The 16207-nt window shown below is 38.3% G+C and overlaps 2 protein-coding genes across 3 annotated transcripts in view; one reads left to right on the top strand and one right to left on the bottom strand.

Annotated features, from left to right (window-relative positions):
- Positions 1 to 6901, bottom strand: part of SUCO (SUN domain containing ossification factor) — an 80825-nt gene extending 73924 nt beyond the window's left edge. Inside the window, exon 1 of one of the 2 annotated variants that reach the window (XM_023207168.2) lies at positions 6441 to 6901. In XM_023207168.2, coding sequence (XP_023062936.1) covers positions 6441 to 6502 — 62 coding nt within the window. In that variant the 5' untranslated portion in view covers positions 6503 to 6901. The remainder of the gene's footprint in view (positions 1 to 6440) is intronic. The other variant, XM_023207169.3, reaches the window with a different exon arrangement.
- PIGC (phosphatidylinositol glycan anchor biosynthesis class C) overlaps positions 6446 to 16207 on the top strand; it is an 87136-nt gene continuing 77374 nt past the window's right edge. Inside the window, exon 1 of the mRNA XM_023207174.3 lies at positions 6446 to 7061. Coding sequence (XP_023062942.1) covers positions 6594 to 7061 — 468 coding nt within the window. The 5' untranslated portion in view covers positions 6446 to 6593. The remainder of the gene's footprint in view (positions 7062 to 16207) is intronic.

Genomic DNA, 16207 nt, shown 5'->3' with positions numbered 1-16207 from the left:
AGTCTCACAATTCTTCTGTATCCTTCACCACACCAAATACATTGTGGATAATCAAATAATATTTGAAGTATATTTATAAATTCCCATTTTTAACTCGGAAACCTAGGCCATCTTATTTCTACTCAACAAATTACCAAAATATCTAGAGTCAATGAATAACTTATATAGTAGTGCTTACTATGAGTGAGGCATTGTTCTTAGGCTTTACATGTTTTTTCCCCAGTAGATTACAAATGCTACATAATACAAAATTAGCTTAGTACCTACGAACCGTATTAATGTTACAGAATACTTTCTAATAAAGCTAGGTGTCACTTTCATGTAAAATATAAAATAATTTTAACTAGCAATTAATTACAAAGTCCTAAATAAAACCAAATCTTCTTTCAAAAAAAACTTGCATTAAACAAATTTATCCCAAAGGATTAACACTCTTATACGGCAAATATTCAAAGCAATTTCCTATTCCCTTGTGACATGTACAATTTGACTTGTGAAATTAGTCTAAAATATGGCCTTGAAAAACAAAGCAGGTAACATAAAACTGGTGCTGAAGTATAATCTAAAACACGTAGATAAGTTTCAAGTACAGAGATTTTGTCTCTTTCCAGTTATGTATAAACTACTAAAGCATCACGTGTTTGTATTTGAAGATGACTTGAGAATAATAAAGCACTTAAATTTTTTAAGTTTCCCTTTCATTATAAGCATAACAATATTAATTATACATATTGATTCATTTATCCATTCAGACTGTTGAGAAAAGTGAAACAATAATGTACAAGTTCATGAACAAAAAATGAAATAATCGATGCTCAAAAGAGCTGATACCTTTTATTTTTTCCATTGCCTGTCAACCCTACTACCTGCTTCCACTCCAGTATATCCTCAAATGTTTAATAACATAAAGGACCAACATGAAACATGTTATTTGCCATCTTTTACTGGACACAGTGTTCAGGTGTTATGCAAAGATGTCACACACCTTCCTTTTCCTATTAAGGTAAGTTGGCTTTATCTAACTTGTCTGAAGGGAATCTGACACTGTATGACCCGACACCTCTTATAAATATAAATACCAAGTGCTTTCTTTGGAATATATATCCCAGAGCAAAGATAAACTTTTTTTCCTCAGTCTTTCACATTAAGGTCCACTAAAAAAATCATTTTTGTAAAGGTCATCTTTCATTGGTTTATTCAAGGAAAGAAAAAATAAGGCATCAAATGATTTGGAGAAGTGGGATTATTTTATTATTTATTTCAAATATTATTCAGAGAAGAAATATATTCAGAACCTTTAAAGTTAAGAGACAGAAGCAGAAACAAGCAAAAAATTCCTCCAGATTTTCTGGGGAATTTTCAATATATTTTATCTGTATGTTTCCAATATGCTCTATTCATCACCTCAAAAAAGAAAAAAACAGCTTATATATTATTCTAGTTTTTAAATTTTTTTCTGCTCACTTATGCATATTAATAGACCAGCAATTATGAGAGAAAAAGCAAAAGGGTACAGAAATATAATCACAAACCAGGAAATAAACCTCTTAAATTGATAAAAACTGGTCTGACATACTCAGAAAAATTACTACTAAGGTCAAAAATGACAGCATCTTGATTTAGATATCAACTCTCTTCTAGTGGGACCATGACTTAGGACCTCCTGCCTCCAAAGTATGTCCCCTACATTCCACTTTATCCTCCACATCGATCTAATTAAAAGATCCACGTGACCTCATGCTCCTGTTCTCCAGTTTAAACTACTTAACTTGTTCAGCCTCTGTCAGGTGGTTAGAATCAGAATTCATCTGCATGATAATCAAATCCCTTCAAAACCTAGCTCTAGCTTCTCTTCCCATCCCTCCTCACATACACTCACGCTCTAGATAACTGGGATAAGAGTGTTCTTTCTGCCTACAACAAAATTCTCTCATCGTGAACTATCCATCCTGCAGACCATTTTATGGATAAGAGTTGAGGTTCACAGAAGTAACTTGTCCAAAGACATACAGTTAGTGACAGAACCATAAGTAGGATATGAATTCTTCCTTTGCTGTTCCTAAAGACCTTTGTAAGTACCTGTTACATTTGTCAAATGTATGTCTTGTTTAAATGTCAAGCTCTTCTCGATAAGTCTAAATATAAGCTTCTCCAAGATGATCCTTTGGGGTGAAGGAAGAACAGATTTGTTTAGTTTAAAAAAAATAAGTTTTACTAAGATTAATGTAAGGATTCATACTTGGTCTGAAGGGTCCGATGGTCACACATCAAGAACAGCAAGGACTATTGGCAGAAACCCAGGGAAAGAGTGGAAGTCTCACAAACAACGGGTTTTACTTACAGCACACCATGATTCACTGTGGTTTATGTTTGCCCAGTTAGGTAGACTTAGGAATTATTCAGTTTTAACTGAACTGACCTCACAACATCGGGAAGCAGCTTTTTAAAAAAGTCCTGCAAAGAATTTGATAATGCAAGCACAGCCAACAAGAAAATGACAGGGCTGACTCCTAAGTAGTTGAAACTATTCCTCTTCTATACTACGATGTCAAATAATCTAGTAGGTCAATCACATAGCTCTCATTAAAAATTATTATTTTAATGAGAACAAAAGGCACCATTAACGGAAATTTTTTTTTCTCATTTTCCTTAAATATCTAACTTGTATTAATTTATTACATATACTATTATTATATTGGCACATGTATATAACTTGTAAACAATTAAGGGGCATGCAAAAGGTTTTACTAATTAGGGGACACACTCAGAATATCCACTAATTGTGGTTTTTTTTACTCTTGAAGGTAATGCAGCTTTCCCAGTTTGCCCATGACTGAGGGAGTATGGTATAGGGTATAGGCTGAATGATGTGCTCCCCTCAAAGATGTCTGCATCCTAATCCCTAAATATGTTACCTTACATAGTAAAAGAGACTTCGCAGATGTGATTAAATTAAGGATTATGAGATAGGGAGATTATCCTGGAATGTCTGGGTGGACCCAGTGTAATCACAATAGTCCTTATAAGAGCGAGAGGCAGGAGGACCAGTCATTAGTAGACATAAGGAATGAAAAAAAAGGTTGGAGTGCTGATGTGAGGAAGGGGCCACAGAATACAGGTGGCCTCTAGAGAAATATTCTCCCCTCAGAGCTTCCAAAATGAACCAGCCCAGTTACCATCTTAATTTTATTTAGCCCTGTGAGACATATCTTGGACTTCTCATCCACAGAATTGTAAGGTAATAAATGTTAGTTGATTTAAGCCACTAAATTTGTGTCAATTTGTTACAGCAGGCATAGGAAACTAATGCAGGGAATTCCTAGGTTATGCGACTTCCAGTGTTAAAACCAAGACAAGCTGATGACCCTCTATCTTAGATTTTTGGTGCTCATAAAAACATCTGGCACAGTAAGTATGAGAAAAAAAATGTGGTTGAATAATGTTATGATGAAATATTTACATAATACGCTGTTACTGTGTTACAAAGATCTCTCATTTGTATTATTTCATCGTCCTAACAACCCTGTGAAGTATGAGTGGATCAATTTCCCCATTCTGAGGATATAACAACTAAGGTTCAAAGAAGTTACATAACATGTCAAAGAACACACATCTAGTAAATGATGGAGCCACACATATAAAATACAGGCCTTCTGACCTACAAAGGACTATGGTACTCGGGAGCCTGTGCTGCCTAAGTTCAAATTTAAGCTCCAAAGCTTAACAGCTGCTTAACCTTAGCCAAGTTACTTAACCTCTATACTTCCTCACATGTAAAATGCAAAAGGAAGTTAATAATAATACCTATCTTACAGGGCTCTTATAAAGATTAAAGGTGCTATTGTCAAGTAAACATCATGTGCCTGACACATAGATAGCTGTCAGTAAATATTAGCTATCATTGCTCTGTGCTGCAGCTATAGCGCATTTATGCCTAGAATACTCTATTCTACTTGATCAAAAATCATAAAGTATGCAACAGGAAAAAACAGCAAAAAAAAAAAAAAAGAGTAATGACATAGATGAAATAGTTTTTCTGTGAACATAATCTAAGGTTAGTACTCTAGGCTGGAAGAAAAGCAGAGGGGAGACATAATCAAGATTATGAAATTATGATAGTAAACTTACCAGTAATATTGGTAGCATGAGAGGGGAAACCTTAGAAACTAGAATACTGTAGAATAGACATACAGCACTCAAAATCTACAAAACAAATGGATCACAAAATTTTGAGACAATTTGTGAATAACAAAAGAGACAAAAGTGGCTACTAAAAGGCACTCATCAACTCTTGCAAAGGTTTTATCTAACCCTAGGACTTGTTGGTAGCGCTTTCTGTTAAAGGGAATGGGGTTGTTGGGAAAAGAAATACCATACCAGATTGCAGCAAAAGTTAGAAATCCATTAAGTGCCATTAATTTCAACTTGGCAAGAAAGCAGAGTCTTCAAAGAAAAAACGCACCCTTTGCCAATCATCACCAGGTACCACTCCTCTTCCCCAATCTCATTCATCATCGCCCTTCAAAAAAAAACCTTTAAGCCTTAATGTCCTATTTTAGTGCCTTTTAATCGTTTTGCTAAAGAATAATTAAAATGCCTAAATTTGGCGGTCTAAACAAATCTCAAAATAAACTAACCCAATAGTTTCCTAAGCTAAAGTTTCTTAAAATGTTCACATTCTTTTCTTAAACTCTCCACATACCATTTTCCTCACTAGGAGTTAAAAAACTTTACAGAAGTTTATTACTACTTTCAATACAGGGCCAACCTATTTTTTCCCCAACAGGGAAATTCATTAGCTCTTCATTAGAGCTAATGATTGAAGGTGAGAAAACATATTGAGGGTTAGCTTAATCAAAAGATAGCCAGAAATTCCCAAAAGAAATAGAAGCAGAGTTAACTTAAATTTACAAATGATTGTAAGAATCACATTCTATTGCTTGATTTCGTTTACACCATCCAACTTAAAAAAAAAAAAAAAAAAGCCAGAGATACTAGTGTGTTTTTAAACTTGAATGAAAGTGTTAACCTTTTCCTTATTCGCCATTTCAGAAAGTTTTGATGAATAAAAACATGGTTTAAAGATGGGCAAGACCAAGAAAAAAGAGGAAAGAAAATATAGTCTACGAGTATAACTAGGCAGCCCTAGAAAGAGATGAAAATGAATACAAGCTTCAGTATCTACAAATTTAAATTTAAAATGAGGTAAGTGGATTTATCTCTTACAGGCACTTCTCCGTACCCAACACAGTAAGTAGAAAGGGGAGGATTTTATTAAAAACGGGAGGTGGTATTAAAAGGATTCAGAATGAAAGGTAAGAAGCCAATTTTTTTTGTTCTCAAAAACTTCTACCATCCTGCCAATCAAAATCCCTCAGCCAGGAGAGAGTTTTCTCTTCCCCTTGTTTATGTGTTATTTTATGTGAGCAACAACTCTACACTTTCAGTGCCTCTGGAATCCATTAGGCATCCATAAAAATGAAAATAGTGTTGGTGCTCTGCAGAAATAAGCAAAACAGGAAACTTAATTTCTATTTTAATATAACAAACAGCAAATAGCCTTGACTGAAGAAAAATGTTTTCAGTCATCAATTGTCACACATCTTTGAAGAAATTCCCTGGGAGGAAAGAATGGCTTTTCCAAGTACGGTGAGAGCAGTCTTTCGACTTACAAGCTTTCTCTGCTCCTCAAAAAACTCCAGAAGTGCCTGGGATTAAACGGAAACTCCGTAAAACTTGGGGGGTGCTTTAGGGACAAAGCACTCTTCCCGCCTTCAAAATACAGTATTTACCTTCCCACTACTAAGGGACATTACCAAAAACTACTACACACACTACATCTAAGACACCCTCTCCACCAAACCAACTGAAAAAATGCTTCATAACACACACACACACGCTCCCCCAAGTTTCCAAAAACAGTGGCCCAAGTGTACTTGGGATCAAACACTGTGCGAGAAATGTCCAGGAGAACTACTGCTTATACATTACTCTCACCTTCATGATCACTCAGTTTTGAAATCGCACGTCCGGAACGTATCACATCCGAGGTGCTTTATCCCCTTACCACACTAAGAACGCAAAGACGGGCGGCACATCGGAGCAACTTACTTGCCATCGATCTGAATACCCAACCCCAAACCCTGCACCGTCTCCAAGGGGTAGAAGAACTGAGTACAAAGGCACTTGGTGGTTCCTTCTACCTCGGCGCCTCTCTCTCTCCCACTGAGTCTCTGTAAATTCCAAAATACACCACGGAAATCACCGCACAGAGCACTACCAAACCAGTTGGATGGAGTCGAGAAGTAATCGGTTTGTCCCTTCCAAGGGGGCCTTGGAAACCCGGACCCTAAAAGCCAAGATGACTTGGGGGTGTGACCTGGGCTGCTCCCACCCCTTTACTCCCCTCACAGGACTCCTTTGTCGTCGCGGCTACTCACCAGACCAGAGAGCACAGAAAGAGGCAGGAGACCAGGGCCAAGGCCCGCCGGTGCTTCTTCATCTTCTCCTCCTTCTTCCCCCTGCCAGAAGGCGGCACATCCTCCCGGCAGCCGCCACCGCCGAGGCCAAGATGGAGGAGCAGGAGCGCGAGGATGGAACCGATAATCCTAAAGGCTGTGGCGCTGGCTGAGTGGCTCCTCAGTGGCTCGCGTCCTGGCAGCCCTCTCCGAGGGCCCCACAGCCGCGCGGACACGGGCGCTTCACAGGACTCAGGGGACCGCAGCTGCCGCGGCAGCCGGCTCGTCCACGCCCGCCTCCTGAAGCCGCCGCCGCCGCCACTGCCACCCCATATCCTCCCCGCCCGCCCGGGGCCTTGCTCCGTGAGGCCAGCGACCAACGGCCGCCGCGTACTCGCCTCTCAACAGCCAATCACCGGCGGGGCCGCGACACCTCACACACCGCTGAGCTGGAAAGCGACGCGTCACCCACGTCCCGCGGCGCCCTCACCCCCACCAGCCTCCGCGCAGGCCACGCCCCCTCCGACGCCGCAGGCGGAGAAGCCGGAGGCAGGAGACCACAAAGCGCAGGAGCACACGCTGACGCTGCTCCGCCCGCCCCAGGTACCGCCCACTTGTGGGCTGTGATCGTTCGCATTCCCCCTTACAGTGGTCCGCCCCTCGTCCCGTGCGTCCTGAGTCCGCGCAAGCGCCCTTGGGAGTTGTAGTTTGCCTTCCAGAACCCGTTTTCTTCTTTCCCTGTCCCTCCTAGAATCCATGGTTTTGTTGGGGAAGTCTGTAGTTTCGCTGCTCACCACGAGACTGATCAGCTTTGGAAGTGTTGCACTCTTTTCCTCTTTTGAGCACAGTTAGTGGGATGGCCTAGGATGACGGGGGTGAGGGTTGTGAGGGAAGCTGTGCTAATAAAATTTAAAGACCCTTTCCCTGTATCAATGGACTGCCCCATTGAGCTAGATGTTGATTGGTAGATAGAAAGGGGCGGGCCAAGAATTCTCTCATCTGATTGGTTGTAGCGGAAAACCTTTCGCTTTTTCTTCTCTTCAGCAAGCATTTCGCCGCTTCCCAGGTTCCTCACTTGAAGTGTGCTTGGTTGGTTTTCGTTCTGTTGCTTTCGAACTTTGGGTTCTCTGCGATGGAGTCGGAAGGGAGGAGTTGTCCCCATTAGAGGAGCACCAACAGACGCTCCAAGTCCTGAGGTTCACCGAAAGTGAGGAAGGCAGTCGCTTACACTCACCTAAGAGCAAAAAGTGACCACTTCTCAATAGTAATTAACGGGCAGCATGCCCATTCCAAGTGTTTACGCCGCTGAGGGGACGGAGGCTGCAATGGTCTGTGCCTTGGAACATGGCATAATGTTTAGTGTGAAAAATGTTTAAAGGAGGTGTTACTTACTGTTCATGTGGCCGTAGGGAAAAAACCCTCAGTAAAATGCCCACCTAACGCCTAACTTTGAGCCGTGGAATTTCCTCATGAACCTTCTAAGTTGAATTGTATGTTAATTGTAGTCCCAAAGAACTGAATAATTTCATCCACTCTGTAATTCTTGTATATAAGTCAATTTGATGTTAGAGAAATTATACAAAGTGATAATTTTGGTTTTAAAGGAGTTCACCCTGAACTGCCTTTTCTGGCAGTAATTAGGTAACAGTTCCACTTACCTGCTGATGCTACTCTTAATATATGACAATAAAATCCTTTCATCTCTCACCTATTGCGGGAAGCAAATATTTACCTCACCCAAAAACAGTATCAAATGATTAATATGCAAGTTTAAAAGAAAGTAGGGGCAATGGAAGGGTAGGGATAAATTGACATTCTTTACCGTGTTGAACACCCTTTTCCTCTTATTCCAGGAACTTTTATTCGGGATAGGAAACAGCTGAGGTATCCCTCAGCTGATCCTCAGTACATCACAGCCAAAGAAGTTATATTAGAATACATGCTTGTCTCAAATCTAGGAAGTTATCAAGCTACGTCTCCTATCCCTCTCATCCCAAACTCACAGACCCATCCACTTATTTTCCACCAAGTTCCTGCAATGATTTTTTGGAATATGCAAGTACAAAGAATTTTACTTTTTTCTTTTTCTTTCCTTCCTTGACTGCCTGTCTGCCTGCCTTCCTGCCTTCCTTATTCTCCGGCAGTCGGAGCTTTATTAATACCCCTGTGGTAGGCTTCCCATTCACCTAATTATCATCCAATTATTAGCTTTTACTATTTCAATCTACAAATGTTCTTTTCTTTTTTGAACTTCATTTCCATAGTTTCATGTTAAGGCTTAATCCTTCAGTACTCCAAGCTTTTTCCATTTTTCTCTTGGGCAATTTTAGTTTTCAGCTGTACTGTTGATTCCCAAACCTATATCCCAACCTCTTTTTAAGTAGTTGCTGGACATATTGTTTAGATATTCTATCACTTCCAATTTTACCTGCACAAAATAGAACTCATTTTTCCCATAAATTAGCTTCTTTGCCTGACTTTCTATGTTTATGTTGATTCTTTCCTATTCTAAGACTCCAGATGAAATAAATAGAAATTCCATAGAGCTGACCTTTAAAGAATTGGTAGACATTTTTCCACCTATCTGTTAAATATAATGAGAAAAAGAAGAGAGAAAAATTTCTTATAACTCAATAGACAAGTATAAGAAAGTGAGTAATAGTTATATAAAATAAAACTAGTATAGATAAATGTCACTATACTTAAAAGTATAACATATGCCAAAGATGGCAAGAAAGAATATAGAAAAAGTCAAAGCATGTATAATATATAATCTTTAATATATAATATTCAAATATATAATATATATAATCTTTTAAGGCTTAGGCTAATTAACCACCATCAACCACCCATTAACTATAATACAGTAATTCTCAACCTGGGGCAGACTTACCCCCAGGGTGAAACTGGCATTGTGTGAACACATGTTTGCTTGTCACATTGGAGAAGTACTACTGGCACCTAATGAGTGGAGGCCAGGGATGCTCTGTCACATCCTACAGTGCACAAGAAAGCCCTCCACAACAAAATTATTTGGCCCAAAAAGTCAAAAGTGCCAAGGTTGAGAAACCCTGCTATAACCGAATCACCCAATTCAATAAAATCTATAAAGCACTGACCACACACAGGATAACTTGTTTGCCCTGCAGACCCTTGGATTATTCAGCAAGGCACTAGGGCCTAAACTGCACAATTAACATGAGTTCTCCCCTTCCCAAAAAGTTGACTAAACCAGAAACTCTAGGCAGTTCAAGTCCCTGCCTTGATAAAGATCTGATACTCTGTTTGCTTATGGTGAAAGAGAACAAGCAGACCTTAAAGAAGGAACCAACCCCTTCTGGCTATCTCGTTTATTCTTTATCTCATATACAAATCATATTTAAGATACCCAACAGGACTGTTTGTCTAAGTTGGTGGTATTTCATGAGCAAGCTTTTACGTGTTTTGATTTAGTTGAAGAATTACCTGCTCCTTTCAATATTACAAAATGCTGAGATCCTATATGTTTCAGAAGGATCTTAGAGACCAATGACATTTAGATGCTTCCAGAGTAAAAGTCAGTTAAAATAGATGTTTCCTGGAAATCAGTCTAAGAAAGGTTGGGAGATTGAGAACACACAAATAGACAATAAAAGAGACTAAGATGGAAAATGGAAAAATGGTGAATGTGGCAATCAGCACTTAACAATTCAACCACATAAAAAATACAAACAAAACTTTTAACACTGTTTGTCCCCCCCAATCATCTTCTTTGTGTACATAAATATGTGTGTATAATAGCGTATACCTTCTTTATTTAGTTACTCCCTACCTGAAAAGAGCCTTAACTACTTAGCCAAATCTACCTTAACAGAGCACTGATAATTTGGCCACTTCAGGAGTTAAGGGTAGAAATCAGAAGGAGATAAGACATAGATTACTTCATTAGTACAGCCTGAGAACTCAGTCTCTTGAGGGCTGGAAGATTACAGAGTGCAAGGTTGGCATGCACAGTTCTGTTTTTACTGAAAATAACAAAAGGTAAGATTTCCCTTTTTAAAAATTCTACTTTGTGATCCCAAATTCAGTCTTCTATCGCTGGGTTAACATATGTGTATTTTGAAGATACATGAATTGAATAGGCTCATAATGGAATCAACTAGAGGAAGGGAATGATTTACATGTGGGTGACAGAGAAGGAGACATCAAAGATGGTCCAATTTCTAAGAACGTATGTGCCATTACATGAGTAGGAAAGTCAGGAGTTGCAGATTTACAAGTTAAGAAGACTAGTATGGTTTTGGAAGCACAGTATTGAGGTTCTGGTGGAAGTATCTAGCAAGAATTTACAAGTACAAGATTCAAAATAGGGAGAGAAAGTAACAACTGAAGCAGCATGTTGGGGATTGTAACTGATGTGTCCTTTAGCACCTCCTGTATAACGCTCTCAGAAGAAGCTTCCTAAAACATTATCTTCATCATGTCCGTTCTTTGATGCAAAAATATCCTATAGGTCTGACATATTTGTCAAATAAAGTCCTGCCTCCTTGGCCTGCCATTCTAAACTTTCCATAATCAAACCCAGTTGATGTAGTTCAAGCTTTATTTCCCACTATTTTCTTTCATAACTCAACCTTCTGACCAGACCACACTGTTTGTTATGACCTGAAACACTGGTGCCTGCCCTTATTACACTGTTTTTATTTAATAGTCATTTGTCTCCCCAAGCAGTGAATAAATTCCTTGTTGCAGAGAGGTCGTGTGTTTTACTGATATATATCACACAGTGATGTTTTTTATTACAGAGGCCCAGGAAATAATTTTTTACTTTTCACTTAACTATTTATTTGTCTAATCACCTTGAATTACAATTTGCCATATAATTTAAACTCCTAGGAGTAGCAAGCCCTTAGGATGAGAACGTTTTATGCAATTGACTAGTCTAGAGCACCTAGTCAACTACTTCTTTCTCAATAAATTACCAAATTAGCTTTTCAGCATAATATTATTTGACTTATGTCTGACTAGATTTTCCTAGGTTCTAGTTACCCTAAGTAACCTGGAGAAATAAAGGGTTCAATAAATATTTATTGAGCCTTTTTTGTATTAAAGATGCTGAGACAGATATTTGCTCCAGGAAAGCTTTAGTGTTCTAGCAGGGAGTCTTGATCTTCTGAACAGCACTCTTTTGGTAGTCTGGTGAAGTGCTTGAAACCCTTCTCAGAATGTTTATAAAGGTATAAAATAAAACACATAGATTACAAAGGAAACCAACTGTAGGGAAATACAGTTATTAAAATATTGCAAAGCAAATTTGTGATCTAATAAAGGGTGCTTTTTCATTAATGCATAAATAACAAGGTCTAACAGCAGGTCTCCTAATGTCAATAATTCCAAAATGGTGATGAGTATAAGAGATATTCCAAGATACCTACAATATGCATAATGTGATATGAAAATATCTGTGATTAATGTTGGTGACAAAGTTGTAGATACAGCCAGTACTACCACAGTTTGTTACCTACATTCACAATAAAATCAAATTCTAAATTTCAGTAGAGGTTAGGAGAATAGAGATATAATTATTATTCCATCCATGGACCTGTGAATTATATACATAGATCCCAACTAAGAAGTTCTGCAAAAGAGCAATGTTTTTTAAACTGTGGGGTCACAATTCATTAGAGAGTCAAGAAATAAATCTTGAGGGAATCCAGCAGCACTTTTGAAAAAATAAAATACAATAATTTAGAAAATATCAGAGTGTGTCTCAGCAAGAGGAAATATTTTTGTGGGGCACTCTTATTTCAGTAATATATGTGATGTGTGTATACGTGTGTGTGTGTACAGTTATATGCATATATACATATGAGATTGCAATATAAAATATATGTCTGCAGTTTTTTTGCTTGTTTGTTTGTTTGTTTTGTTTTGTTTTGAAACAGATTCTTGCTCTGTCACGCAGGCTGGATGGAGTGCAGCGGCACGATCTCGGCTCACTGCAACCTCTGCCTCTCAGGTTCAAGCGATTCTCCTGCCTCAGCCTCCAGAGTAGCTGGGATTACAGGTGCGCATCACCACACCTGGCTAATTTTTGTATTTTTAGTAGAGATGGGGTTTCGCCATGTTGGCCAGGCTGGTCTTAAACTCCTGACCTCAAGTGATCTGCTAGCCTCCACCTCCCAAAGTGCTGGGATTGCAGGAGTGAGCCACCGAGCCCTGCCAAATATATGTCTTAAAGTGAGTTGCAGTCAAAATAATGTGAAAGCCACTGCAGTAGGGGAAATGAAATACATAAGATGTATGGAATAAATGCCTCAAATAATGTGAATTGCGAGTGTCACAAGATTTTAGAGGAAAAGGAAATTATTATTTTTGTGAGGAAATTATCAAAGACTTAAAAGAGGCAGATTTGATGTGGTTCTTTAAAAATGAGTATGATATTCACAGAGATATGAAGAGAAGGTATTTCAGGTATAGGGAACATTAACACTAGAATCCAATTTAAAACTATTTTAAAACCCTTATATGCCTTCTAATTTTAATTTACTTGACACTTATTTGGTATTCTGTGTTTGAAATAGTGAAGGTGAGCTCTAATCAAATAAAATAGGTATTTTTTAAACACATAAAATACTTCACTATAGGTACAGTAGGGATTTTTTTTAACAAGCATTAGAGATATTATTTTCTATGAAACAAAGTATTCAAGAACATTAAAATAACAAAATGTGGTACAAATACAAAGTGATCAAAGTTCAAGATAATTAAATTGGGGTAAAGATAATATATTCATTGCATACATGCAATTACTTTTACTCACAAAACCCCATAAAACAACATAAAAGAGTCTGTTTGTTTGTTTATTAATACCTAGGCTGCAAGGATGGGAGATCAGGTGAGAGGGTCACAAGAAAAAAACCTTGAAGCTGGAAAGCAGATAAGTAAGAAACGCTTCCTAACATGATGATATGCTGATCTGACAAGCCTAGTTTACCACCTTTAATAATCCTGACATAATTTATAATAGTACCAACTTTTACTTTTGTAGGAGTGGAAAAGATGTGATATTTTTACCCATTATAAGAGTCACAGCTGACACTCCTATACCAAAAGACTGGTTAACAAAGGAGAAGCATAACACATTTACTTAATCAAAAAGTTTTACTTGACACAGGAAACTTCAGAAATGAACACACAAAGACCTAGGTAAAACTGTCCATTTTTGTGATTAGATTAAATGAAGAATGGACAGCCATATAGAAATGTAACTGGACAAAAAGGGTATGACAATGATAATAGATATTGTCTAATGGTATGATCATGTCTAATGATAATAGACTGAGAGGGGAAACCCCAAAAAGGAATGTCTGTTCAGATTCTTCTTGGCCTTTCTGTGTAGCATTTCTTCCTTCTGGATATAGGGCATGACCTCTTTTGGAATGATAATCTTATAATCTACAATCAGACATGGTAGACCTACAATCTACTATCAGATTTGGTAGGTCAGATGACTTCTTTATGGCCAGCTGCTACACAAAAAAGCAGGAGAAGATTAGAGTAGTATTTCTGGGTTTTATGACTAGCTTTGTGGAAGAGGAGCTCTAGTTTTCGTGACCTGCCTCAGGGAAGGAGAGGCAAGAGACAGGAGAGCACAGAGAGATTTTGCTTCTGAGTCCTTCTAATCTCCTTTGGTTCAAAATACTCAGCATGCCAAGGCTCCATACTTTATGGTATCATTTCCTGAGCCCCAGTACTTTCAAATGTGTTTTGGTTTGAACAATAAATACTGTGGTCAACCTCAACACAACAGACATGAGAAAACTGAACCTTAATTTAGCAATGAGAAATGGCAAAATTGATTCAATGTGTCATACAGAATCCCCAAAAAGCTCATTCAGGAAATAGCAGCACCAAGTCCAGCTGGCAGTGAGATTAAAGGTATATGTGTTTGGGGCCCGGCACAGTGGCTCACATGTGTAATCCTAGCACTTTGGGAGGCCGAGCTGGGTGGATCACTTGAGGTCAAGAGTTCGAGACCAGTTGGCCAACATGGCGAAACCCCATCTCTACTAAAAATACAAAAAATAGCCAGGTGTGGTGGCTCACACCTGTAGATCCAGCTACTCGGGGGCTGAGGCATGACAATCGCTGGAGCCCAGGAGGCAGAGGTCACAATGAGCTGAGATCACACCACTGCACTCCAGCCTGAGCAACAGAGCAAGACCCTGTCTCAATAATAATAAAAATATAATAAATAATAAATGAAAGTATGTGTTTTGGTGCTTATGGTGGTAGGAGGTGATTGCAAATTAAGAACTATCAGATACCCTCCCCAACTCTACATAGCTAAATGATTGTCCCTACCCCAGCCCCAGCAAAAGACTATAGATTTATTATCAGGAGAGAAAAAGATAAAGTCTGGACTTGGAAATGCCAAGCATGGTTTACAGCAGTGGTACCACGCAAAAAAGTAAGTGCATTTTTGCGACAACTAGAGATTTGAATAAGAACTGGGCATTAAGTGATAAAAATTATTGTTATTTTTTATTAGATATGACAATACTACATGTGGTTATATAGGAAATGTTCTTATTTTTGAGGAGATATATGCTGAAATATTTAAGAGTGAAGTTCATGATGATACTCTAGCTTCAAAGGTTTAGAGAGAAAGAGAACAGATATGGCAAACTCTTAACAATTGTTGAGTATAGATGGAGGATACAGGGGTAGTTGTGCTATTCTTTCAACTCTTCTGTATGTTTGAAGTTTTTATAATAGCAATTTTGTGGGAAGAAATGAATGAGGACACATTTGAAGCTGAGACCTCTGGTATCTTTCTGCATCAGCAGCCAGTGTCTCTCTCTCTAGGGAGAGGATTGGAAGAATCCTGAAATCTGATCATTCCAAGAGGACATAAATAAAAGATGACTGATATCTGACTTTTCCCAACCAGTTCACCCTACAGGGAAGATCATAATCAAGCCCTAACCATGTACTCAGAGTATCCAGTCAGCATTTTAGTGCTCCGCTCTTAAAAAGGAACATGTAACTAATGATTACTGGGCATGAGAAAATGCTCTTACATGACAGATGGAGATGAATGTTCATAAACAGGAAAACAAAACAAAACAAAAAACAACATGGAGAATAATAAAAACTATCCATTGAGAGAGAAACTTCAAAAAAACAATTCGAACATTGCCAGATACTGCCACCCTACAATAGGAGCAGGGTACTATCAGAAACGGACCTGTCACAAACAGCAACAATCATTGAAAAAGGTCTTGTAAAGCAAAGCTATGAAAGGAGAAAGAAAAAATTGAATAGAAGAATTAGAAAATAAAGTCAAAGAAATTATCAGAAAGTGGCCAAAAAGACAAAAGACTAATTCAGGAGGTCTACTACACCTATACTAGAAAGAAAAGAGAGAAAACAGAGGTGAGAAAATAATTATTTTTGAAGACGTTTTCCTAGATTTGAAAAATCTAAGTTTCCAAACTGAAACTTAGACATCCTAGTCTAAATGCCTAGCACAGTGGGACTGTGCCTCAGTCGACATTAAGGCACATGATTGTGATATTTTGGAAACACTGGAGACAAAGAGATCATAGAAGTTTTAGAATTTGGAGAAAAAGATCACACACACAAAGAACCAGGAATCAGAACCATTTCAGACCTGTCATTTACACAGGAAGTTGAAAGATATGGAGTAATAATGTCTTTCAAACACTGGAGGAAGATTATTTCCAGCCAAGAATTCTATGCTC

The sequence above is a fragment of the Piliocolobus tephrosceles genome, chromosome 1 (genome assembly GCF_002776525.5).
Source record: "Piliocolobus tephrosceles isolate RC106 chromosome 1, ASM277652v3, whole genome shotgun sequence".
Classification (NCBI taxonomy): domain Eukaryota; kingdom Metazoa; phylum Chordata; class Mammalia; order Primates; family Cercopithecidae; genus Piliocolobus; species Piliocolobus tephrosceles.
The sequence above is the reverse complement of the archived record's forward strand: the minus strand, read 5'-3'. Positions and strand labels throughout refer to the sequence as shown.